General features: G+C 36.0%; 1 protein-coding gene across 2 annotated transcripts in view; it reads left to right on the top strand.

Moving 5' to 3' along the window:
* PRKG1 (protein kinase, cGMP-dependent, type I) overlaps window positions 1-26772 on the top strand; it is a 1343769-nt gene that overhangs the window by 935316 nt on the left and 381681 nt on the right. For both annotated transcript variants that reach the window (XM_012659754.1, XM_012659753.1), the window contains exon 5: window positions 24980-25043. In XM_012659754.1, the coding sequence (XP_012515208.1) occupies window positions 24980-25043 (64 nt within the window). The remainder of the gene's footprint in view (window positions 1-24979; window positions 25044-26772) is intronic.

Raw genomic sequence — 26772 nt, 5'->3', positions numbered from 1 at the left:
CAAGTGGAGAAACACTATTGGTGCAATTAGAAGCTCTTCCTCTGACCAGCAACCCTTGCCAATTGCCCATTTATTTCAGGAAATTTCAAAGACTTGTCTCATGTGGCCTCATAAATAAGTCTTCCTGCTACCGCCTGGTGTTCACAACTTTCCTTTGCTCCTACTCTAGCATTTTTTTAAATAAGATTTCCTTCCAGATCTTCGAAGGCATTTAAAGCCTTATTATATGTCAAGTGCTGAAATGGGAAGATTGCTTTTCTTTCCCTTTGTGGTCAATTCTATTAGAGATACTGCCTCCTGTTCTGCCTCACATCTTAATAGTTTATAAGATTTATAATAGAAATATGTAAGTCATGTAGAGGAGGGTTTATATTCCTAACGCCTCCCTCTCTAGGACAATTCTGAATGCAGCTACCAGATAGTACAAAGAGTTTTTTCTTCCCCTCTGTTGCCTGAGGCTTTGATATTGATTTTAAATTTTCTGACTCCATAGTTATTTAGGATGAATTTTCTTCCAGAAGGGTCATCAATCCCTCATGTCAATAGACTTCTGGGAGTTACCCGACCAGTCTTCCAGATATGATCAGATAAGTATTAAGTGTTGGGATCTACAACTTAATTTAAGGTCGAACTTACATACTCAACATATTATCACATCATGTGATGTTTACTTTTTTTTTTCCTTTTGCATAATTAACTATTGAGTAAAACCTAATTTACTTCAGATCACGAAAAAGCAAGTGTTTAAAAATATATACTAGGTTATTTTCATATAACATATATGACATTTCAGATAAATCTTTTTTTTATCCATAGAACAGATTTCTCTTTGAACAAAAACTTAGTAGAATCTCTAAATGTAAATTGTTGTTAATCAGGGGAATAACCAACAGTTATGATGGTTACTTTTATGTGTCAACTTGATTGGGCTAAGGGATACCCAGAGAGCTGGTAAAACATTATTTCTGGGTGTGTCTGTGAGACTGTTTCCAGAAGAGATTAATATCTGAACTGGTAGTGAGTAAAGAAGTCCATCTTCCCCAATGTGGGCAGGCATTATCCAATCTGTTGAAAACGTGACTAGAACAAAAAAGTGAAAAAAGGGCAAACTCTCTCTCACTTCATGAGCTAGGACATTCATCTTCTTCTGACCTCAGACATCAGCGCTTCTGGTTCTCTTACTTGACTACTGAGCCTGCAGCTTACACCATTGGCTCCACTGAATCTCAGGTATTTGGACTCTAACTGAATTACACCGCCATCTTTCTTGCTTCTGCAGTTTGCAGATAGCAGATTGTGGTACTTCTCAGTCTACAGAATTGCATGAACTAATTCACATAATCTCTCTCCCTCCCCCCTCACTGTCTCTATCTATCAATCTGTCTATCATCTATCATCTCCCTCCTATTGGTTCTGTTGTTCGGGAGAATACTAGCTAATACACATCAATAACATTTTCAGTAGAATTTAAACAAATTTTATATCCCAACCTTATGTGACTTTACTGCAGTATTAAAGTAATCATGATTTACCTATGAATTAAGAAAGATGTTTTTGGTTATGGAAAGAAATAAATGGCCGGGGCTACATCTGTGCTATTAAACTGTCATGTTAATCAAACAACCACTCTATGGATTAACATTTTTATTTATCTCTGAGTTGTTTTGGAGTTTTAAAGGACACAGGTGTTTTCTCTGAAAGAAAATTTGCAGCATGTTTCCACTGGCAGGTCAGCATGTCAAAATGGAATTGGCTGCGATCACAAATGTACTTTAAAAAGAACCTGTTGTATTTGTGTAAGTTTTTATGTGTGGCTGTCTCCAACTTCATCGTCTTCCTTTTACTAGTCCATTCAACCTTCCAGGTGGTAGAATGCCTTAAGACTGTCACAGGAAATAAGGGGCAAGGAATTATGTTCTTCAATTATTAAAAAATTTCTCAGATGAAAAGCCATTTTAAAGCAGAAAGAGGTTTTTCTTTGAGAATGAATTTCCTGAAATTCAAGTGTTCTTTTCCTGAAACTCAAGTGTTCTTTTATTTTTCAGAAAAGAAGGCATCTTTTGCCACTTCCAAATGCCTTTCAAGTAAATGGCAAGATGAAGATGTTACACAGAAAACAGGCTGATGGGGGTGATAGTTTTCCTTGAATGAATCATAGATTCATTATGACAAAAGCTTGGCTTTACCTTTACAGGAGACAAGTAAATATACTGTTTCAGAGATGATTTCTGTGCCCTAAATTACCCCAAAATGTAGTGGCTTAACACAACCTGATTTATTGTTTCTCATGACTCCCTGGGTTGACTGGTGTTAGTCAGCCAATGTTCAACTCCATGTATTACAGGTGAAGTGCATACAAATGGAACATCCAAGATGGCCTGCCATCCCTCAGGGCCTCTCTTCAAATTTTCTTTCATCAGACAGTAGTCTAGGATGCATTTCTTTACAGCTTGCTGCCTGGTTTTCAAGAGCCAAAAATGTAAGTTACAGGCTTTTTTAAAGGTTTATACCCACTGAGCACTGGCACGTTATTTTGGTCCCATTCTTTTGGCCAAAGCAAGTCGCCAGCCTAGCTCAGATTCAAGGGGAGGGGAATTAGCCTCCACCTCTTGATGGAAGAAGTGGCAAAAGGTTTAGAACCATCTTTAATTCACCACAGAGATATTGATTTGTTCATTTATTTGAGTTTTGAGCACCTACTGTATGCCTCGCCCACTATTCTCAGTGCTACAAAGAAATAGACTCTTGGAAATTTATCTCACACTTTCTTTCAACTACAGTACTGACAAACTACGCAATCTCAGGCAAGTTTGTTTTTGTCTCCATAACTTATTCTTCTCACCTGTAAAATGGAGATAGTAATAATATTGCTTTACATGTAATGAAGTCATTACTTTTCACAATGTGGTGTTAATACAGGTAAAGCAATTACAATGAGTTAATTCAAAGAACAAAGAACAGTGTTAGGCATGTGATAACTGCTAAGTTAGTTGTTATTGTTATTGTTTGCTAATGAGAAAAGTGAAGCCAAGGGTGCTGTGACTTGCCCACTCAGCTATTTAATGGCCAATTCTGTTTTAGCAGCATAAGAGAAAATTGCCTTATAAGGTATTTTCTTATAAAATCAGGCAAAGGTTCCTTCAAAATGCAATGGACTTGCTTTTTAATAAATTATCAGGGAATATTTTACATAGATTTACGGGATATATTTTCCATTCTCTGTTCTCCCAGCTCTAATTCAATTACTATCATGGCTCTTCATGATTGAATACTTCCTCATCTTCTCAACTCTCCTTTTATTTTTTATTTCTCCCTTGTCAAATCCCACATTCTAGCCATATCAGATCACATGCAATTCTCACATTTAATATGCTGTTTCACACCTCTGTGCCTTTGTAGACATTGTTCCCAGTTTTGGAATGCTGATATCCTATTACTTTGAAACCCAGTTATTATCTGCTCTTTCCTCTTCTGTATCTTAGATGTTTCCTTTCTTTCCTGACATCTACTCGCAACCTGAATCTGCTTGGTTCTTCTTTTTTTCCCCAAAGCACATGATTATTTATTTCTAAACTTAATTATACTTTTGTCTATTACTTATCCATTTCCATAATATTTTTTTCGTTGTTTTTTTTAAATAACTTTTTATATTTCCATAACCTCTCTAAACCAGAGAACATGAAATGTATCTTTTTTCTTCCGAATTCTCAAAACCTAGCATGGTGCCATAAAAGCAATGTCATCACATGTATAGTTACCCAAGTAAGATTTCTTAATATGTATTTTATAGCCACAATTCTTCACAAAGGAAGCCAGAACCAAAAATTTATTTTTGTCACCATACCTACATGTGTTATACATATTTCAGAATTGCTATTACAAGCTGCAATCTTTTTAAAACATCAACTTTGGCATTTAATCTAAGCCATTTACAACTCCAGCAAAAGGACTATTAGAATTTAGGTATACACATTTTATTTTCCCTAGGATTAAAAAAAAAGCACAGGTATGTAGGGCCAGCATATTCCCAGTACTTTTCATGTAATAAAGCTTGAGGGTCTCATGCCAACATGCTAATGTTGGATAAATATTTCAGTCATTAGAGATAGGAGCTGAGATTTAAGTCAGAGTCAAAAGTTAGAGGAGTTTCCTCTGTTTCTATGAGGATGACTATTTTAGACACCTCGAATAGGTGAAATCATGTGGTATTTATCCTTCTGTGACCGGCTTATTTCACTGAGCATAATGTTCCATAGGTTCATCCATGTTGTAGCAAATGGCAAGATAACCTTCTTTTTTAAAGCTGAATAATATTCTATTGTATATATACAGTTGTCCCTAGGTATCCACAGGGGATTAGTTCTAGGGCCCACCATGGATACCAAAATCCATATCCACTCAAGTCCTGCATTTGGCCCTGAGAACGCAAGTATATGAAGTCAGCCCTCTGTCTTTGCATATATGCATCATACAATACTGTATTGTCAATCTATGGTTGGTTGAACCTGTAGATGTGGAACCCACAGATATGGAGGGCCAACTATATACCACATTTTTAAATCCATTCTTCTGTCAATGGAGATTTGGGTCATTTCCATACCTTGGCTATTGTAAATAATGCTACATGGAACATGAGGGTGAAGATAGCTTTTCAGGATACTGATTTCAGCTATTGTGTATACATTCCCAGAATTAGGATTGCTGGATCATATGGTAGTTCTATTTTAACTTTTTTGAGGAAACTCAAACATGTTCCACAGTGTCTACACCATTCTGCATTCTCACTAACAGTGTTTAAGGGTTCCAATTTCACTTCATCCTCACCGACACTTTTGTTTTTGTTTGTTTGTTTGGTTTTGGTTTTTTGATGACAGCCATCTTCTCAGATATGAGGTGATATTTCATTGTGGTTTTGATTTGAATTTTCCTAATGATAAGCCACGTTAAGCACTTTTTCATACACCTAACAGCCATTTGTATATCTTCTTTGGAGAAATGTTTATTAAACTCCTTTGCTCATTTTTTAACAGTTTTTTTGTTTTTGTTTTTCACTATTGTGTTGTAGGAGATTCTTATATATACTGGGCATTAACCTCTATTCAGATAGATGGTGCCAGGGGATTGGGGGGAAGAAAATGGGAAATTGTTTTCCAATGGCATAAAGTTTTTGTTATGCAAGATGACTAAGTTCTACAGGTTTGCTGTACAATGTATTACCTATTTTTAACAATGCAGCATTGTGTACTATAATATATTTTAAGAGGATATATCTCATGTTAAATTTTCTTATCGCAAAATAAACACAAAAATAAGAAACCCACAAAAGAACACCAGGAAATTTTTGGAGATCATAAATATGCTTAGTACTTTGGTTGTGGTGATAATATCATGGGTGTATGCCTATGTCCAAACTCATCAAGATGTATACATGAAACATTTGTATTTTACTGTGCATCAATTATACCTCAATAAGCTAAAAAATTAAAAATTAAAGACTTAAGTCAGAGAAATATTGGCCACTAATGGCATGCCTTTTGCCAAAGTACTGTTTAGTTCGATCATGAAAATTCAAAAGAGAAAACTGGCAACTGTTGAGAACAAGGTTGTATTAATCAAACTAAACTAGCACACTATTAATTCTACTTATGAAAAAGTACAAGGACTCCTCTTTCAGCAAACTGAACTTTGACATGTCAATCAAAAGCATTACTGCAACTTCTGCCCAGGCTTTCACAACTCTTTTGTGATCCTACAGCCTTATGTCTCAAACCAATGGGACTTTCATAGGCTGATCATAGAAACAAATTCACTTTTTGAAAGGGCCATGAGTTTTCTCCATGGTGGCCTTACCCTAGAGCAGGGAAGATATAGAATACAGGGGGTAATGTTGCTAGTTAGGCGATCTGAGATTTGGCAACTGAACCCCAGGCACTAGCTGGTTGAGATTCCTATGGGAGCTCTATCTCAGTCTAGGTTATGCCACTTAGACACAAAGAGATTAAGTTACTTGTTAGATGTCTTAAAGTTTCTATCTCTTCATGCGCATAAGGTAGATAAAAAGAGAATCTAAAGAAGAAATCTAAAGAATTACTAAGCCAAAAAAAATTGGTTCATATAAAATTCTATGATTACTTCTATTTCACTGATGAGAAAACAGACTGAGAGAGGTTAATTAATTTTTAAAAGTCACATAGTTACTAAGCAACATGGCTAGGACTTAAATAAATACAATACTATGTTTTAAAATTTTAAAAAGTATTTATATTGTACATATGTGGTCCTATCTTTCTAAAATACCATCAAGATAGATTATCTTTTTTTCCTTTATGTAGATGCCCAGTAATGGGATTGCTGGATCAAATGGTAGTTCTACTTTTAGCTTTTTGAGGTATCTCCATATTACTTTCCATAGAGGTTGTACTAGTTTGCAGTCCCACCAGCAGTGTATGAACATCTGCATTCGAATGTTTATAGCAGCACAATTCACAATTGCAAAGATGTGGAAACAACCCAAGTGCCCATCAATACATGAGTGCATTAATAAAATGTGGTATATGTATACCATGGATTACTACTCAGCCACAAAAAACAATGGTGATCTAGCACCTCTTATATTATCCTGGATGGAGCTGGAGCCCATTCTACTAAGTGAAGTATCACAAGAATGGAAAAACAAGCACCACATATGCTCACCATCAAATTGATATTAATTGATCAACACTTACGTGCACATATGGTAGTAACATTCATTGGGTGTTGGGCAGGTGGGGGGAAGGAGGGGTTGTGTATATTCACACCTGATGGGTGCGGTACACACTGTCAGGGGGGTGGATATGCTTGTAGCTCTGACTCGGGCGGTGCAAAGGCAATATATGTAACCTAAACATTTGTACTCCTGTAATATGCCGAAATAAAAAAAAATATGTATTTAAAAAAATACCATTAAGATAGAATTAACATTTGATACTGTCTTATAGCACTCTGACATTTGTTAATATTACTAGTTAAAATAAAAACTTAAATTTTAATGATAGCAGAAATATGTGAAGGCTGAGCTAAAATTATTAAGTGCTTAAAGATGATAAAATATAATAGTATTTTAATTGCCATTATAAAACAACAGAGAGTGATCTGATTTTTCCCCATATAATTGATTTTCTTTATGTGCTTAATGAGAGATTCATAGGGCCTACCACTCAACATCCATTCTCACCTTCCTATTAATCTGTCCTAATTCCTATAATTTCTATTCAAGTCACTCCTTTGGATTATGACATTTGTCTCCTGGAATCCAAATGTGAACCTGAAAGATACTAAACTAATCTATCATCACTTACAGATCTCTTAGGATAAATTGTCAGGTTATATAGTCTGTTACCTGACTGCAGAAGTCTCCTACATGGTATTCATTCATTAGCCATATACAAAATCGAGGAACTATGCATCACTCTACGACTAAGCTATGTTGTTAAGGTTGACTAAAAATTAATATATATGATAATGGAAGGAACATAAATCATTGTGTAAATTATATTAAATCTTTTTTAGTAGAAGGTAAAAAAGTAGAAGTTTCATCTTTGAAAGCTTGTTTAGATGTTCTAGCAGGAGAGTGCAGCTACTCACACACATACCCTTGTCTGAAGAATGGTCCTCCTCTATCAGGGAATGTCGTCCCCTTTGACCAAGCACACAGCTTCTGGAGAGACACACATGGAGCAGTGAGAGACAAAGGGGACACCTGCCTAGCCAGCCAAATCAGCCAAATTAACCCTGACAGTCAATGGAGTGACAGATGTTGGAGCCAGATAGTCTTTATGTCCAAGTTTCATATTTGAAAGATTCGAAATTATTTTTGAGAAGCATTCATACTAGGAATTAATATATAAAAGATTCTCTATAGAGTGAATCTTTGAATTCTGTGCTATCTTTAAATTATATACTTCTATACAAGGATTTTTATTTATTGAGAGTTAACTTCATTTGAATCTATATTTCCAAGTTGACACAGAAAAAACTATTTTTGCATTGAACAAGATCTTTGACTATATGACCTGAGTTGAATATTCCATTCACCCCAAGGTTATACATTTGTAGATTGATTCTGAAAGGCAAAAAAATTTTATCATTCAATAAACTTTGAGTATCTTATCATTTACTAGGCATTAAGCTGAAGGAATTGGACACTACACATATCTTTAAGATGATAATTGACTAGGGCAGGGGTCGGCAAATACTTCCCTACAGGAGCAAGTAGTAAATATCTTAGGCTTGCGAGCCATATTGTCTCTGTTGCAACTACTCAACTGCCATTGTATCATAAATGCAGCCATAGATAATACTTACACCAGTGAGCACGACTGTATTCCAATAAAATTTGATTTACACATGTAGGCAGTGGACTAGTGGGCCATAGTTTGCTGATCAAGTGTGAAATAGATAAATAAACTGACAATCACAATACAATAATTGCTATGACAGAGGTAGACACAGGGTACCCCAGGAGCACAGATGAAGGGCATCTGTATTCTGTATAATCAATCTGTCCGTGCAGAATCTAAAGTGTGTGGGCAGAAGGGGAGGTGAGAGATTAGGGGGTTTATCAAGCAAGACTTCTCAGAAAAGACTATGGCTGGATTTTATCTTACAAATATGGAGTAATTCACAAAGAGGCCACGTGAAAATCTATTCCATGTCAAGAATAGAGGGTATTGTAAACTTGGCACCTTAATATAAGCCAATGTTTCCAAACTGTGTAGCATGAAATTCCTTGATAAGCTAATAGATATTACTGAATAAAGGGTTTACCTGGTTGAATATGTTTGGAAAATACTCTTTTCCCTCTCCAGTTAGCTTTCTTAGTATATTTTAGCAAAATAAAGGCTCTAATAAGTCCTATAGTAAAGAGGATTTCCAAGTTTCTATAACTCAGAATTCCCTTATTTATTCATGAAACCCTTCTTTTGGTGTGGAATACCTAGAAATGTATTACAGAAATAGTGTTTTAAATACTGTGGTTTTGGAAACAGCCATAAAAAAAGGATGAAGAGTCTTAGATCCATTTATGTATTCACGTGTAGGTGGCTAGGTTCCAGAAGCACTTTAAACAGATGGCTTCTCAACATAGGAATAAATAGGCAACAGGTATCCAGCCACATGGAGATGGGAGTTTGAGCAACACAAAATCACCAGGGGTTTTGAGGTTTCAAGCAGAACAAATAGAAAACTCACTTGATGAATTGGGAAAATTATACAGTGAGAATTCTAAACTTCGGACAATTTCACTCTCCAAAGGATATTTACTTGTTACAAGGACCAGGAATGCTACTGGCATTTCACGGATATAAATGAGAGATGCTAAACATCCTATAGCACACAGGACAGCCCTGCACAAAGACATATGCTGTCCCAAATGCCAATAGAAACACTGCTGTATAATAAGACTTAGCCAGTGGGGGTAGGGGATCACTTCCCAAGGTTCAAAAGATTGGATAAAAAATTAGGGCAAAACCTTATAGGCAGATTATCATTAGTGAAGCCATTAAATATTTAAAAGGTTATTTGTTCCTTTTTCAGTTGTAACTATCAGATGTGATTTGTTTCATTCCATAAAAACCCATGAAATTTTATTTTTGAGGCAGGCATAGACTATTGCACAATGCACAGAGCAAAGATCGGGTACAGTGTGATATTTTGAATAAGCCACAGTGTTAGATGCTATTAAACATTTCAGAGTCAATTTAGTAAAGTATGTCATTAGTGGCTGTTTTCTGATGGTCATTTTGACTGAAGCACCAGAGTAACGTGAGTTCTGATTTTGAAATTAGCCCTTCAGTGGGTGTTTTAAAAGGCTATTCAAAGAGTTGGTTTTTACGAAGTCTCTGTCAGTAAATAACTTTCTTTTCTGAATTCTTCTTCAGTAAATAGCTTCGAGGAAATATTCCCGTGGTTCCTAAAAGATGACAAGCAGAAGATCCTTTACATAGACCAGGGCAACTATAAACATGGCACCTTTTTTGAAATACAAGAAGCGCTTCTTCCTCTGGGCTGAAGCAGCCTCTGTCAGGGTAAAATGTGTGGTATCCAGACAGTGGGTGGGCTGAATTTCAGCTCCTATTCATCCCCCATGCAGATGCCTTTGTACAGTGTGCAAATTGTACAACCCCAGGTAATGATCTTGGGTCAGAGCCACTGTTACTTCATTGCACTTGGCTTTATTGCATATATTCCTTCAATGTGCATGTTTTAAGTACCTACTACATAGCACATTCTATGCTAAATGTAGAATTACATAAACTAAATTATATGTCCCTTTAATTGAGTGCTTACCTCATGGCAGCCCCTTTGGTAAGTACTTCATATTTATTAATAATAACAACAGCTCCATGAGCTAAGTTTTGTTGTTTTAACTTACCAACTAAGGAAGCTTCTTGGCTTTAAATAAAACTTGCCTGTAGTTACACAGCTAAGAAGTGGAAGTGCTGGGTGGGATTCAAAACTGTTTTTTTTTTTCTGATTCTAGGGTTCCCGCTATTATATGCTACAAAGAGGGCTTTCAATGAATTTATATATTAGCGGGAGGAGACAAATATACCAACAGATAGTTATCATACAAGTGTAGGTGCTATTCAGGCAGCACGCCTACTTAAATGTAGAGAGAAAGTCGTCTTCCCTTGCAAGCAGACTCAGACAAAAATTCTTAAAAAAATAAAAATTAAATTAGCAAAAAAGTTGTGAAGGATCATTTCCCAGAAGAAGTTGTCCTTGAGATGAATCTGGAAGAAGTGTCTCCAAACGGGGGAATTCAAAGACTGATAAGACATAATGTAGGTTGAAAACTTGGCTGTACTTCAGAAAATAAACTGGAATGGGGTTGTGCGTTTTAATGATTATTTTAAATTATCATATACCAAATGAAAATAACTGACTGGTAAGGCTGTCAACCTCACTGCACATTAAAATCATCTGGATATATATTAAAACATACATTGAACAACATGGATGAATCTTGAGACATTATGCGAAATGAAATAATCCAGACACAAAGATACATATACTATATGATTCTGTTTCTAAGAGGTACCTAGCACAGTCAAATTTGTACAGACAGAAAATAGAATAGTGGTTGTCAGGGCTTGAGGGGACAGGGGAATGGGGAATTATTCTTTAATGAGTACAAAGTTTCAGTGGGAGATGGTGAAAAAGCTCTGGAGATGGATAGTGGTGATGGTTACACAACAGTATGAATGCACTTAATGCCACTGGACTGTACACTTTAAAATGGTTATGGCCAATGGTTATGTGTCTCATGCCTTGTAATCTCAGCACTTTGAGAGGCCAAGGCGGGAGGATCACTTGAGGCCAGGAGTTTGTGACTAGCCTAGATAATATAGCGAGACTTGATCTCTATTTAAAATATATATATATTAAAAATGGTTAAGAGAGTGTATTTTATGTTATTTATATTTTACCACAATTTAAAAATTACATTGATTTCTTGAAACCCATACCATGACATTTTGGAACATACCCTCTGATGACTTTGAAGTTTAGAAACAACTGGCCTAGGGCATTTTGACCAAAGATATGGTATAAGAATCTGCAGAGTTGAATTATATTAAAATGAAATCTGAAAGTTTGTAGTTGGATATAGCATAGTTTTAGAAGATGGTTTTAAGACAACAATTTTCAGATTTGTGTTGCTTTTATAAACAGCATGATCACTGATATTTGTATAGTGCTTTAATTTGAAAGCAGTTTCACATATATTCTCTCATGTTATTTCATGGTAGCAGTCTGGGATTGCTTAGGCCAGACCTATTATCTCTAATATTTCTTTTTTTTTTTTTTTTTTTTTTTGAGACAGAGTCTCACTGTGTTGCCCAGGCTAGAGTGCCATGGCGTCATCCTCGCTCACAGCAACCTCAAACTCCTGGGCTCAAGCGATCCTCCTGCCTCAGCCTCCCAAGTAGCTGGGACTACAGGCATGTGCAACCATGCCCGGCTAATTTTTTCTATATATTTTTAGTTGTCCGATTAATTTCTTTCTATTTTTAGTAGAGACGGGGTCTCGCTCTTGCTCAGGCTGGTTTCGAACTCCTGAGCTCAAACAATCCGCCCGTCTCGGCCTCCCAGAGAGCTAGGATTACAGGCGTGAGCCACCGCGCCCGGCCTCTAATATTTCTATATTAGAGATGAAAACACTGAGTTTCAGTGAGCTGAAGTGATTTGCCTATGTATTATACATGCTACCTATATTTATGATGGTAGGGAAGATACTTAATTGATGAGAATATAACTCCTGTTTAAAGGAGAATTACAGGGATAATGAAGATACTTCATAGATTTCTTTTAAATCATTTCAAAAATTACTAAATTTTCTGCCATCATTAAATTAGTCATTTGAACTGAGACTCATGGAATGAATGAAGAGGTTTTGGAGAATGTACTTGAGTTTACAGGAGAAAAGGCATAAAGCTTCAGGCTTAGGTAGGGAGGGTCGGTGTTTGGCTATAGCATTCAGTAAGGATGGGAGAGAAATGGATGAGTAGAAAATGACAACAGTATCATCTTCAGGGCCACCTGTCCCTGAACACTTCCATCTTTTCTGAATGTGACCCTCTTCTTGGTGAGGAACCAAGATGATACGCCTTGCCTGACCATCCTTTATAGGCCAAGAATGGAGACCCTGTAATGTCTTGCCCAGATGGCCCTAAGCTCACTTCCAGGATTTGCACAGGCCTGTTCCCCAGGTTCCTTCTTCCTGCTCTATCATTTTGCCCACCCCTATGCCTGAGTGTTGGCCAAATGGCTGCTATGTCTGTGTGTTTGGATGGAGCTAGTTGTGGTAGATGAAGCTTGCTTGCACTGGGAACGAGGGTCCTGCAAATGTTAGAGATGGATCTGGAGGATATAAATATAATAGGTTTGTTACCTAATGCACATGGGAAGTCAATAGGCTGATATGCGGGTTGCAACAGAGAAAGAAGTATAATCATGGGGCTGCTGAATGAGGAGACAGGAGGAAACTTCACATTCACTTCGCCATGACTTTGGGGCTAGGGATTGTAAAGATTTTGGAGTGGGCTGAAGTGTGAAGATGGTTGGGTTTTCTAAGAGTGAAGGGTGGAGTCATGAGACTGGAAGATGAAGAAACTACATTCTCCTGCTGAATTAAGGATCTGAAAAGCATCTTAAGCAATTCTTAAACAAAAGCCATTCTGAAGTCAGAGACCCTGTCTATAAAAACAATGGGGGAATGCAAACTAATTCTTAACCAGAAGCCTTATGATTCTAATGTCAAAAGTCCTATCCATAGGAACAATGAGAATGCAAATGGTCAGTACCCAGTGACTTTTGGTTACCAGGAAGTGGGCCAAAGTGCAGCCTGATTAATTATAACTATATTTCTATCCAGAATTCTTGTTAACCCTGTGAAGATGGCTTCAAGGACAGTTTATTAAAATATTTTCCCTATGTTGTTATCTTTTCCTTTTCCAAGCAGGTTGATAGGCTCTTTACATTTCTAGATCTAAAAGTTTTTGGTCACTGTTAGGAGCTTCTAGAAGATAAGACTCTTCTTATCTATTTTAAAAGCCCAAATTCACTGGAAGAAATTTTATTAAGAGTGTCCGGAGTCTAAGAGAGAAAGAGAAGCATCTTGGAGACATTTCCCCAAGATCAGGTTTCTCTGCATGGAATTGCCTGCAGAGGCTGACCTGAAGCACCAGGGTTCCCAGCTTGACTGAAAGTTCCCCTCCTCTGTGCACTTAAAAGCATAGAGCCATTGGGCATCAATGGTCCTTTGTGACCTTGATAGCAGGGAGATTAGAGATTTTACTTTCCACCTTTTGGGCATGATATGCTTCCCAGATTCAGGTCTGACCTTGGGGAAGAGCTAAACAATAAATATGATTCAATTTTTCACTGAAAAAGAAGGGTTGATAACTCCAAATCAACTACGTATAATTTGATTTTTTCTAAAAATGAAGGAATGGATATTTCCAGCATTCCTGAGTCTAGACTGAGATTCATATCTAACACACTAAAAATTTCTATTGATTCCTGAAAATCGTGGACAATAGTACAATTAAGAACAATTTACATATACTCTATTGTAGTTGTAGTGGCTGCTGAAGTTTATTGAGCATTTACTATGTGCCAGGCACCTTCTTCGTGCTTTACACCTAGTATTTCTCTTGTGTTCATCACAACCCTATGTGGAAGGTCGTATGATCCTCTTTTTTGTAAAGAAAGAGGTCTGAGACCTGGAAAGGTTAAGTGACTTGCCAAAAGCTTAGTAGCAGAGCCTAATTCAGCCTGATTCCCTTTGATTCTATGCCCATATGCTTACACACTATACAATTCTCTAGTATAAAGGAATTTAAACTTTATCTCATGAATGATAAAATTACAATATACTTCGTATCTCTAGAGTGGTTTGCTTTATTATTTTTATGCCAAAAAAATTAATTCTCTTAATCTTGAGAGATAATAGACAGCTATTAAAGAGTTGGGGCCATTGTGTGATAAAAGGCTAAACAGTGCTAATAGTAAATAAATCTGGCAATGATGTGTAAAGCAGATTGGATTGAGATGTGGGACAAGAGACTCAGGGAAGGAAGACCTGTTACAAGACTATTGCATAACAGACTATAACCGGGATCAATGCCAAACCATCCAGTTAAGGGAGAAGAGTATGTCTGGTGCAGAACATTTTTGATGAGCTTACAAAGGGGGATAATTAGAGAGCTATAAGGTTAAGGACTCTTACTTTAATCCTTTGTCAGTACAAATTGATTTCTTTGGTAAGTCAGAGATTTCTGCTATGATTCTGTAGAAAGTCACTGGCACAGTAATAAGCAATACTTGTCAATATCATGTGTCATTAAATTTGATACGGAGCTGCTTACTATGACATAATCAAAAGGCTACTATTCTCCAAATGCTACCCAAATATAATTAATATAACTCTGTAAGCTTTGTTCTAGGTAAAGAACTAGTTCCAAACTTGTGTTTGTTCAGACGTTTTGCCTTATAGACACAGGGCTACATCAGATACTCTTTCATTATATTTTAAAATTATAACCTTTTGATAAAATCTAACCCTTTACTACTAGGTAGGTTAAAAAAAAACTTGCTTGTTAAGTATTGAAAAAAATTAAGCTCTTTTTATATGTTTTTTCCACCTCAAGGAGCCATCCTTGCCTCCTCTTATTGTTGAAATTGCAAAGGAGTTTCAGCCTAGGTCAGTCGCTTATTGAGATAATGAGGATTGCTGAGGAAGAAAGGAATTTTTGAATATGACAGCCTTCTTTTTTTTTTTTTTTTGTAATGCTCCATGACTGTGATTATCCAATGACAGACTTCTTGTCCAAGAACAGGGGAAGCTCAGACTAACGGAGATCATGGGCTTTTAAAGAAGGGGCCACATGCCTTGGGGCAGGTCCTGGTGTAACTAAAAGGGACTACGTTCATTGGGGGCAGGTTGTATAGGATGGTGAATCTTGGCATCAGGAAGTCAGCCCAGGGGCCTTCAGAATCTCAGCTCCTTTGTCTTGCAGAAAAGCCACCATTTTTGGGAAATAACTCAAAAGGTCAAGTAGTTAAGGGAGAGGATTATAAAAAAACATACAGGGGTGATTGAAATTTGTTCTTAGGGTGAGTTACACTCTCTTCTTTCTCATCCCACATCCAATCTACGAGGAGATCATGGTCCTACTTTAAAAATATAACAGAGCCCAACTGCTCCTCACCACCTCCATTGCTTCCACCCTGACCAAACCTCCATCATCTGTCATGCCGTAGACTCCTATCTGGTCTACCAGCTTCTACTCTTGCCCCTTCACAATTTATTCTCCATAGAGCTGGTGGAGGGATGTTTTTCAGATGTTAGTATGATTATGTCATATCTGGGTTTGAAACTTTGCAATAGTTCCATATTTCACCTAGATTCAAGCCAAGTCCTTACAATGGTCTACAAGCCCCTTTGTGATCTGCCCCCACGCTTAATCTCTTGATGTCTGTTACTCTTCCACTTTCCCCCTCGTCTAGGCACCCTAACCCCTTTGCTCTTCCTAAATGCACCAGGCACTTACAACCCTTTGCTCACTCTGTTCCCTCTGCCTGGATTCTTTTCCCCAGATTTTCTATTAACTATCTCCCTCACCTATCTCAGATTTCTGCTCAAATCTTCCCTTCTCAGTGAGGATATGTTGGTCACCCTGTTTAATGTTTCAGTTTCCTCCTCCTCCCATTGTAATCAATGCTACCCTGTTCTACTTTTGAATCATGTAAAATTGTGTAGCTCTTAATCTAATGTACTATATGGTATATATGTGCACATATAAAATATGTACAATATGCGTTATTTATTATGTTTATTCCATATTTGCTATTTCCTTGCTGAATAAGCAACAATCTTTCCTTTTGTTTGCTGATGAATCCCAAACACCTAAAACAATTTCTGGCTCCTGGTAAGCACTCAATAACTTTTGGTGAATAAACAAATTAATTAAACAACTTTTTCCCCAACATTAAAGAATTTTTTTAAATGGGTCCATTCAGATACATTTTATCTACTTGTAACCGTAATTGTATACTTCATATTTTTTGGTATTATGAAAATATATTCACAAAATAGAAAAATTTGAAAATATAAGAAAGTAGAAAGAGAGAAAAAATAAATCTAATAGTCATTCTACCTAACACAATCTTTGTTAAGCCTTTGTTGTTTAAATTTTTTGGTAAAGCTCTATTCATAATTGTAAGGGGTTTTAGTAAAATGTAATTATTCTATTGTACACATAATATTTACTATATTTTTCTTCTAATATTATAAGTATTTCATGTTTTACATACTTCTCACCAATACATCAATTTTAATCACCATATGTCAGTGATTCTCCAACATACATAGGTTATACCTATTGATATTTACTGTAAGACTACGGTCCCCAACCCCCAGGCCGTGGACCAGTACCGGTCCATGGCCTGTTAGGAACTAGGCCGCACAGCAGGAGGTGAGCAGCAGGTGAGTGAGCGAGAAGCCTCATCTGTATTTACAATCGCTCCCCATCTCTCACATCACTGCATAAGCTCCGCCTCCTGTCAGATCAGCAGTGGCATTAGAGTCTCATAAGAGTACGAACCCTACTGTAAACTGCGCATGTGAGGGATCTAGGCTGCACGCTCCTTATGAGAATCTAATGCCTGATGATCTGAGGTGGAGCTGAGGAGGTGATGCTAGTGCTGGGGAGATGCTACAAGTACAGATTATCATTAGGAGAGAGGTTTGACTGCACAATAAATGCAATGCACTTGAATCATCCTGAAACCCAGTCTGTGGAACATACAAGCATACATTCCTTGGTGGCAAAAAGGTTGGGGGCCACTACCATAAGAGGAATTTAAAATGAGAAAACTTTAAAAATATTTATTTAATAATTCATTTGAAAACTTCATCACAAGCATATTACATGTTAGCATAAAGTCTATTTTTATGAAAATAACTGTATTTTATAAAACAAAAAAATAGAGAAAAGTTTGAGTTACAATTTTTAAAAATCTCTCAATATCTAGTTTGATAAAAGTCTGGATTCTTATATCTTATTCTGCATTCAATTTGTTGAATTTATGTTGTTTTGGTTGAAATATATGTAGAAAATATAGTGTCACAGAGACGTGTAGTAGAAAAGGGAGGAGTATGCTAATGGCCTTTTGAAATAATTGTGGACATCCTTAATTTTGATTTGATACTTCACCACTATCCAACAAGTGCAATTTCTTAAGGGTTAGTTGTAATACAGAATCTGAAACCATAGCAATGAACTTTTCATACTCCATTACATTAAAATTCATTGATCCATCTTGTAATTTGAATGGATCTTTCACCTATGCGTGATCTTGTAACATCATGTTTTGGTCATTTGGAAAATATTGGTTCACTGAGTTATAGAAATTTCCAATATTAAAAAAAAACATACTTTTCAATGTCAATATATCACTACTGATCTCATCAGGAAAAGGTCTACAAGTATTGGAAAGCTTGTCTGTTCACAGTAGCAGATAAAAATATTCTGACGTTTTAATTTTCATTTGAAAGTTTGGATTTTATCATTGGTAACAAACATTGTTATTTCCCTTGAAGTGACAGGCTTACCTTGTTAATTTAGAGAAACTGTCCGCCAACTACCCAAGTCTGAATAATCAATTTTAATGGTCATCCTCCAGTAGAAAAATGATGTTCCCTGAAAAACGTGGCTAATTCAGCTTACAACTGCAGCAGCCATTCAAGTGATTTTCCTTGAGACAATTATTATACATCAATATGCAGAAGTGCTTCATGTATAATTGCAATTTTTTCACACATAATATTAAAATATGTATACTTAAGGTTTGAAATTTAATAAAATTAATAACTTTTACTATTTCAGCAAACTCCTTTACTATTTCAGCAAAAACTTTTCACATTTTAAAATGAAACTGGCATTAATATTAACTTAATTTAATAAATTAGTTAATTAACTAATTTACTGTGAATGTGTAGTCATTAAGAATATAACAATATGGCCTGGTGCGGTGGCTCACGCCTGTAATCCTAGCACTCTGGGAGGCCGAGGCGGGCGGATTGTTTGAGCTCAGGAGTTCGAGACCAGCCTGAGCAAGAGTGAGACCCCGTCTCTACTAAAAAAATAGAAAGAAATGAATGGGACAACTAAAAATATATATAGAAAAAAAAAATTAGCCGGGCATGGTGGCGCATGCCTGTAGTCCCAGCTACTTGGGAGGCTGAGGCAGGAGGATTGCTTGAGCCCAGGAATTTGAGGTTGCTGTGAGCTAGGCTGACGCCACGCCATGGCACTCTAGCCCAGGCAACACAGTGAGACTCTGTCTCAAAAAAAAAAAAAAAAAAAAAGAATATAACAACAATTACCATAGTTTGGTGTTACTGCCTTGATTTGTACCAAGGAGCCATAATGCTTTGCACCACTGATGCAAATGTCAACACAATTGTTTCAAGATAAACCTTAAGATTCTAAAAGTTATTCAAGTCTATTTTTTAAAAAGTTATTCAACACTGAATATCACAGTTACTACTTGTGTTTGTTACCACACATTCGTGTAAATAATGATTTCTTTGATGATTAATTGGTTCTGGTACCAGATGAATGCAGGCAAAACAGCAAGTCCAGCCATGTCTGTAGCTTTATCCATTTGTAAAGCAAAAGTCCAATTCTGCAGACAAGATCTTAATTCAGTCTTTACTTTGCAGCTAAATCTTTAATTCAGCAAGCTGCTATGTCATCAGAAAGAGGCAGTGCAATGATTTCCTTTACTGACTTCGCCTTTAGCTGACATTCAGCAAAGTCAATTCTACAAAGCTTCATTGGTCTCAGCTATTATGTGGGCTTCTCTAGTCAAAACAATATGGTAACTGACCTGTAAGATGCTTCACAGACTTTTTCATTTGAGTTTGAAAATCTGTACCACTTTTTGGCTTTTAAAAAATTCATGTCTGCATTTTAAAAACTCAGTTTCCTTTTCTTTAACGTGTGAATGATTTGTCTCAAAACAGCATCACAATTTAACTGGCATGATGATACTTTTTAATGGTATTGTTGTATAAGATAATAAGGTAAATTATTATCATCTATACTCTGAGAGAAAGATAGCTTTTATCATATTTTTTTCTTTAAGAAAACTCTCTAATGTGTCATTTTAAAAAGTTTATTCCAGGAACCTCTTATACTTTCCTGGATTAAACTTAAGCCCATTATCCAAAGTGAGGCACCACAAGATCGGAAGAATGGGCTCCACTTGTACTCGCCATCAAATTGGTACTAACTGATCAACACTAGGGTGATCACATGGCAGTAATACTCTCCAGGATTAGGGGGATTTTGGCGGGGGGATGTAAATCTGCAACTAAAGGACACAGGGAGCACTGTAGGAGGGAAGGACATGCCTTTAACCCGGACTTGGGTGAGGCAAAGACATAAAGTGTAACCATAATGTTTGTGCCCTCATAATATCCTGAAGTAAAAAAAAAAAGTTTATTGATACATAATTATCGTACATATTTATGGGGTGCATATGATGTTTTGATACATTTTTATATTTTCCACTTATCTCTAGACTTAGAAATTGGCAGCTGTGGCTTGAGAATATAAATTTCTAATTACCCTTTCAAAGGAAATACTCAATTCTTAAAAATAAGAAAAATATAATAAATAAATTTTCTTTTATTAAATTCTTAACATTAATTAGTACTATAAAATTATAAGTTTTAGATAAAACTCAAAAAGTTAGGAATGTTTTTTAAAAAACATAAGACTATTATTGCAACACAAGATATCCAAATGTATTTACTTCTTTTTCCACTTAGACACAAGGAAAATTTCAGGATTTTCAAAGAATGATTTTTTGGATAATAATGTTACAGAAATTATAACAGATATAATGAAAAATAAATAAGAAGAGTATAATAGACATACTGAAAGCATTCTAAATTTCTGTAAACAGTACATTCTGTCATAAATTTACTGCTTTAAAAAAATTGAGAAAACATAACAACATACAAGCATACACTCCATTAGTCATCAAAATGATGATATCATCTCATGTCAAGTAGCCTCTGGAGAATTCTGCTGATGCATGTGAAAGAATAAGAGTGAAAGGGGAAAATTACAACTTATGGAAATAGCTTTGACATTGAAGACCCCATGAAAGGGTCTTGGAAATCTCTGGGCTTCTGCACCACACTTTGAAAACTCCTGCTGTGTGTTTGTTATTCTACATGTGCTCTCAATTTTTTTTTTTTTCTTTTAGAGACAGGGTCTCGCTCTATTGCCCAGGATGAAGTGCAGCAGCCTGATCATAGCTTACTGTAACCTCTAACTTCTAGGCTCAATTGATCCTCCTGCCTCAGCCTCCCAATTAAGCCAAGTGTGTGCTACCATGCCCAGATAATTTTGTTTTTACTTTTTTGTAGAGACAGGATCTTGCTGTGTTGCCCACGCTGGTCTCAAACTCCTCAGATCAAGTTATCCTCCCACCTTGACCTCCCAAAGTGCTGGGATTATACTCATGAGCCACTATGCTGGGCTTACCCCTAATTTTTTTTTTATTGATACATAGCTGTCATAAAATTCTTTGTACTTAGGTTTTTCCCTCTTTGCTATTGTTTTCATACAGTAGATTATCAGAAATAAAATCATTGAGACAACCTAAGGCTGTGGGACATTTATTAAAACAGCTGTCCCAGTCTCTTCAAAATGTCAATGTCATATGGGACAAAGGTGGGAGGATTGTTGTAGAATAAGAGACTAAGAAGACATAGCCAAAAGCAATGTTCAGGTTTTTACTGGATCTTGATTTGAAAAGAAGAAACAAACTATATTATTTAAATATGAAATTTGAATATGGAATGCATATTAGGTGATTTATGGAATTTTAATTTTGTTATGTGTGATAATGATATTAAGGTTATTTATTTAGGAAAATGTTCTCATTTTTAGGATTTGCATGCTAAAGTGTTAGTGAAGTATATCTACAACTCACTGTCAAAGCTTTCATACAAAAATACCTATCTATTATTCTATACGCACACATAGAAATATACATGAATTGAAAGTAGATAAAGCAAAAATGGCACTATGTTAACAATTTTGATTCTAAGTGTAGGGGATAAAAGCAATCCTTAAACTATTCTTTCAAGCTTTCAATTTATGCAACATTTTGTAAAATTTTTTTTATTTCAACATATTACGGGGGTACAAATGTTTAGGTTACGTATATTGCCCTTGCCCCACTCAAGTCAGAGCTTCAAGAATATCCATCCCACAGATGGTTTATGCAGCATTTTCTATAGTAAAAAGTTGGGAAATAAATGAGCTAAATCAAATGTTATTAATATTATTGATTTATTTCTAAATTATTCTCTAAAAGAATAAAGCACTGTTTTGAAAGGAATATTTTAATACCTTCACTGAAAAGTATGTAGTTCAATGAGTAAGTGGTCAGTTTACATATGAGTATTTTCATCCTTTGCCAATGCTGAGTGGTGTGACCTCAGGCAAACTCTCAAGGTCCCAGTTGTCTTATCTGTAAAATAGATGACAATAACAATGACTATTTGATAAGGTTGTTATAAAAATGGAATTTATATGATCTATAAACCCCTTAGCCAAGTGCATGGCAAATAGAAAGAATTCAAATCTAATCTTCTATTATTGTCATTACAAATTCCAAGTTCTTGCTTCATTCAATTAGAAAACCAATAGAAAAGCACCACACATTAAATCATCTCTATTATATTACATTCAAGTGCATTCTGTAACTGCAGGCCTATTGCAAGTCCTTAGGGAACCAAAACATTTAATATATCTGTAAGAATTACTTGTAATTAGTATGTAAATTGTTATAATGAGTTATTTTTTATGTAACTGAAAATATTTTTCTCTAGTGTTTAAACATTTTCTCTGGAAGTATGTCCTTGCAATTATTTTGCCTTAAGTTTCTAAATCATAGGCAACTTTATTTTGAATTATTATATGTCCAAATTAGTAGAGTCTAAATTGATGTCTTTTGGTGTATTGGGGAAAATTCAACTAATATCTTTTATGGGTAGAATTTCAAACTATGAATATTTTTAATTATTGTGTTCTTTTTTTTTATTTCAGAGTATTACAGGGCTACAATGTTTGAGTTAACATATATTGTCTTTGCCCTGCCTGAGTCAGAGCTACAAGCATGTCCATCCCACAGATGGTGTGCACTGCACCCATTAGGTGTGAATATACCCAGCCCCTCCTCCCCCCTCCCACCTGCCCAACATCCGATGAATGGTACTACTATATGTGCACATCAGTACATGAGTGGATTCATTGTTGTGTTCTTGATGTTCAAGGTACTAGTAGACCGATAATTTTTAGAAAGCAAATTAATTACTAGACAAAACTTATCTAGTGTTTGGAAAATAGAAATCTTAGGATCTTAAAAATGGCTACAAAAATGTTTCAGAGTAATTTATAAAAGTATAGGTACTTATTTTTCTGTGAAATGATTTCCATTTTATTAAGTCCAAAAGTGTTTCAGTTGTTACTGGTAATTTTTTAGAATGTTTCTTCTCAAAAATTATCCTTAATTTTTATTAGTAATAAATATTGCTCAATGTTTTGAGGTATTTAAAAAGACATCTAAAATTGTAAAAGATAATATGTTAAAAATGTTCTCCTAAAACTTAACGTTTTGTTTTTATTTAGTGTGTTATATGAGCAAGAAAATATCAAAATTTTTTCTCCTGGATGACAACTCGTGAAAATGAAAATATTGTAGTATGACTTAACATAGACACAGACTAAATTGAAATAAAAAGTGTAGCATAAAAATAATAGGCCTGTCTAAAGAAGAAAGACAATTATAATAAAATGAAAAAAACTCAGTTGTAGTTTGTGTTTTCCACAAATACCCAATGGGATAGAGCACTCTAATTATTCATCTTAGAAGAAACGGAAATATAAAGAACAAGAACCCATTAAAAGAACAAGGAAGGGCTAGATTTTTCAACTTGCCTATCTCTTTTTTCCCCCTTTATTCTCTCAAGAGGATGAATCAACCTGCATAACTCATAAAAACAGCTTCCTCTAACTTCTTCTGTCTCTTTGTGTGATATGTTCCATCCAGCTGCTGAAATAGACTGCCTTCTGGAAATTAAAACTCTCATGGCTCAGACCACAGCAGTAAATCTGGTGAAACAGATGGTCTTGGATGAATTGTTACACCTCTACATAAAACCTGGGATTTTATCAATAGGCTTTATCCTAAGTTATGGAAATCAAAGTGACAAATTAACAGCAAAACTTTCATGCTTATATCAAAACAACATGCTATGGCTTCTTTCATTGTATCCTTCTAATCAAGCCAGAATTATGCTGTAACTCAAATATTGGACATGCAAATGTACGTGCATTTATAGTCTTTTCTCTATTCAAGCACTGAGATATAATTAAATGAAAATTTGGTTTAACATCCCAGTTAGATTTTCCAGTGGAGTTTCAGGAATTATGTGTTGATGAGTTTTTGGTTTTTTATTTAAAGTTATTATTACTTCACATAAAAGAAGTTTTATTGGTTTGTGTATTCAACATAATTCAATATTTCTATTAGCTGTTTCATGGGGAAAAATAAGAGAACAGGGTGAGAAGACAAGAACTAGTGTCGTAGTACTATGAGTCTAACTCTTTGCTCTATCATGTCTGGTCTGGTGCTAATAACTGTTGTATGAAGCATTCACATACTCTTGCTTTCATGACTTCATTCAACGTATGTTGTTGCGTTTGTGATTTGTAAATCACTGAAAAGACAGGGGATTGGGCAAGACAGACATAGTTCTTATCTTTGTGGAGTTTTAATTCTAGCAGGGAAGATATGCAATAACAAATACCTGATTAATTATCTAATTACACTTGTAGTAAGGGATTAAAAAGCTCATAATAGGAGAACTTGACCTAGAGGGGTTGCATAGAGTGGGAAGCTTTCCAAAGTTGTTAAATGAATGCTTGCAGATTTGAATGTATCATCAATCAACCTGTGTCTTAAAGAATGAATAGGAGTTGGCCTGGAGATAGACGTGTGTATGGAGGGGGACCTGGGAAGGGAGGTGGAGCTGGGAGGAATCTGGTGACAGTAGAGTGATAAAGGAGAGAGTAGATTTCTCCTCATTATGGTTGAGGCACCCACAGTCATGCGGGTAAATATAACTGTGATTTGGACTTGGTTATGTCCAACCTCCAAGCTCTTTTTCATGCAATATGCCTTTTCCCTATTAGAGATCAAACCATGCTTCAATAATTGGTCTGGTCTTCATCTGCAGATTCTTTATTATGACATGTTTTTGCATTTTCATTTAGATACATTGCCATTTTGTTTATGAAAGTAGTTGCTGTTCGTGGGTTCAGCATCATTCTGCTTTGTTTTTCAGCGTTCCAACATTCCAGAGCCTTCCTGAAGAGATCCTCAGCAAGCTTGCTGATGTCCTTGAAGAGGTAATTGTTTTTAGCCTTTGAACTTTTTGAGACGGGATCCAGCCCTCTCTGCTGGCTTCTTTCACAGCTGTGTGATGAGGAGTCACAAACTGCAGAGAGAACTTTGACATCTTTTTTTTATGCTCTGGGATGAGGCACATATTTGGCTGCAAATAAAAAGCAATTTAGCACATTCAACATTTATACACAACTAAAAATGTGAAAATCAATTTACCTAAAGAGGGAGGAAAACTTTTTGTTGTGGTAAATATAATACTTCGTCTTACAAGAATGGAAGTAGCACATTTCTCTTATTTTAATTTGTGTAAAGTAAAATCATAGTTATTGCCACTCTGAACTGTCAGATTAGCAAATTTACAGCAAGAATTAGCAGTTGGATACATATTTTATTAGCATATGAGTATATTTTACACACAAAATTTTATGCCTGAATGTGGAATATCACTGTTAATCATTTTTCTCTGAACCCATAAAGCCATGGTTGGAGAAAGGAGAAATAATGCACATTGATGATGTAGGGAAGTTCAGACTTTCCCTTTGAAGGTTCTCAAGTCTAAGTCTGTTGAAATGAATTGACAATAGACAGACAGGAAAAAGTGGCATACAGTTTTAATAATGTGCATAAATCATAGGGCAATAGCAGAAGAATAAATACCCAATAACCCAATGAGGTACAGATGCGTGTATACCCTTCTTCCTGGGGGACTGAAAAGGGGGGAGTGTAAGGCAATTCTTTTGAGGAATAATAAATGATTATTAGGAGAATGAATGGCCCCGGAGACATAATTAAGTTGTAAATGATTCTCTTTGGAATTTGGATGAGCCTGAGAGGCAGACATTACCTCCTGCAAAAGTCTGTTCAGGTGTGGTTGTGTTCCTTAGTCTTCTTTTTTGGGATAGATAATGAGATTTCAGGGAGGAGATGGAATGCAATTGTGTTTTCTTTGGTGGGTCCAGTCTTTTTTTTTTTTTATTTCAGCATATCATGGGGGTGCAGATGCCTAGGTTACGCATGTTGCCCTTGCACCCCCTCCACCAAGTCCGAGTTTCAAATATGTCCATCCTTCGGGTGGTGCGCGTTGCACTTTCTTTCTTTCTTTCTTTTTTTTTTTTTATTATTCCAGGGTACTGTGAGGGTACAAACATTATAGTTACACTTTATGTCTTTGCCTCACTCAAGTGCGGGTTAAAGGCATGCCCTTCCGTCTCTTTACTGCTCCCCGTGTCCTTTAGTTGTAGATTTGCCCCCCCATCCCCCTAATCCCTAGAGAGTATTTCTGCCATGTGATCAACCTAGTGTTGATCAGTTAGTACCAATTTGATGGTGAGTACAAGTGGATCCCGTTCTTCTGCTCTTGTGGTGCCTGACTTTGGATAATGGGCTTAAGTTTAACCCAGGAAAGTATAAGAGGTGCTAGATCACTGTCGTTTCTTATGATTGAGCAATATTCCATTGTAAACATATACCAAATTTTAATAATCCACTCATGGATTGTTGGGAACTTGGGTTGTTTCCACAATCTTGCAATAGTGAATTGTGTTACCATAAACATTCGGGTGCAGATGTCTTTATCGTAGAATGTTTTGTGCTCTTTTGGGTAGATGCCTAATAGTGCGATTGCTGGATCGAATGGTATTTCTATTTTTAGCTCTCTGAGGTATCTCCAAATTCTTTTCCACAGAGGTTGCACTAATTTGCAGTCCCACCAGCAGTGTAAGAGTGTTCCTG

This window comes from Propithecus coquereli, unplaced genomic scaffold, assembly GCF_000956105.1.
Source record: "Propithecus coquereli isolate 6110/MARCELLA unplaced genomic scaffold, Pcoq_1.0 Scaffold63, whole genome shotgun sequence".
Lineage (NCBI taxonomy): Eukaryota > Metazoa > Chordata > Mammalia > Primates > Indriidae > Propithecus > Propithecus coquereli.
This window is presented reverse-complemented; position numbering and strand designations above follow the sequence as displayed.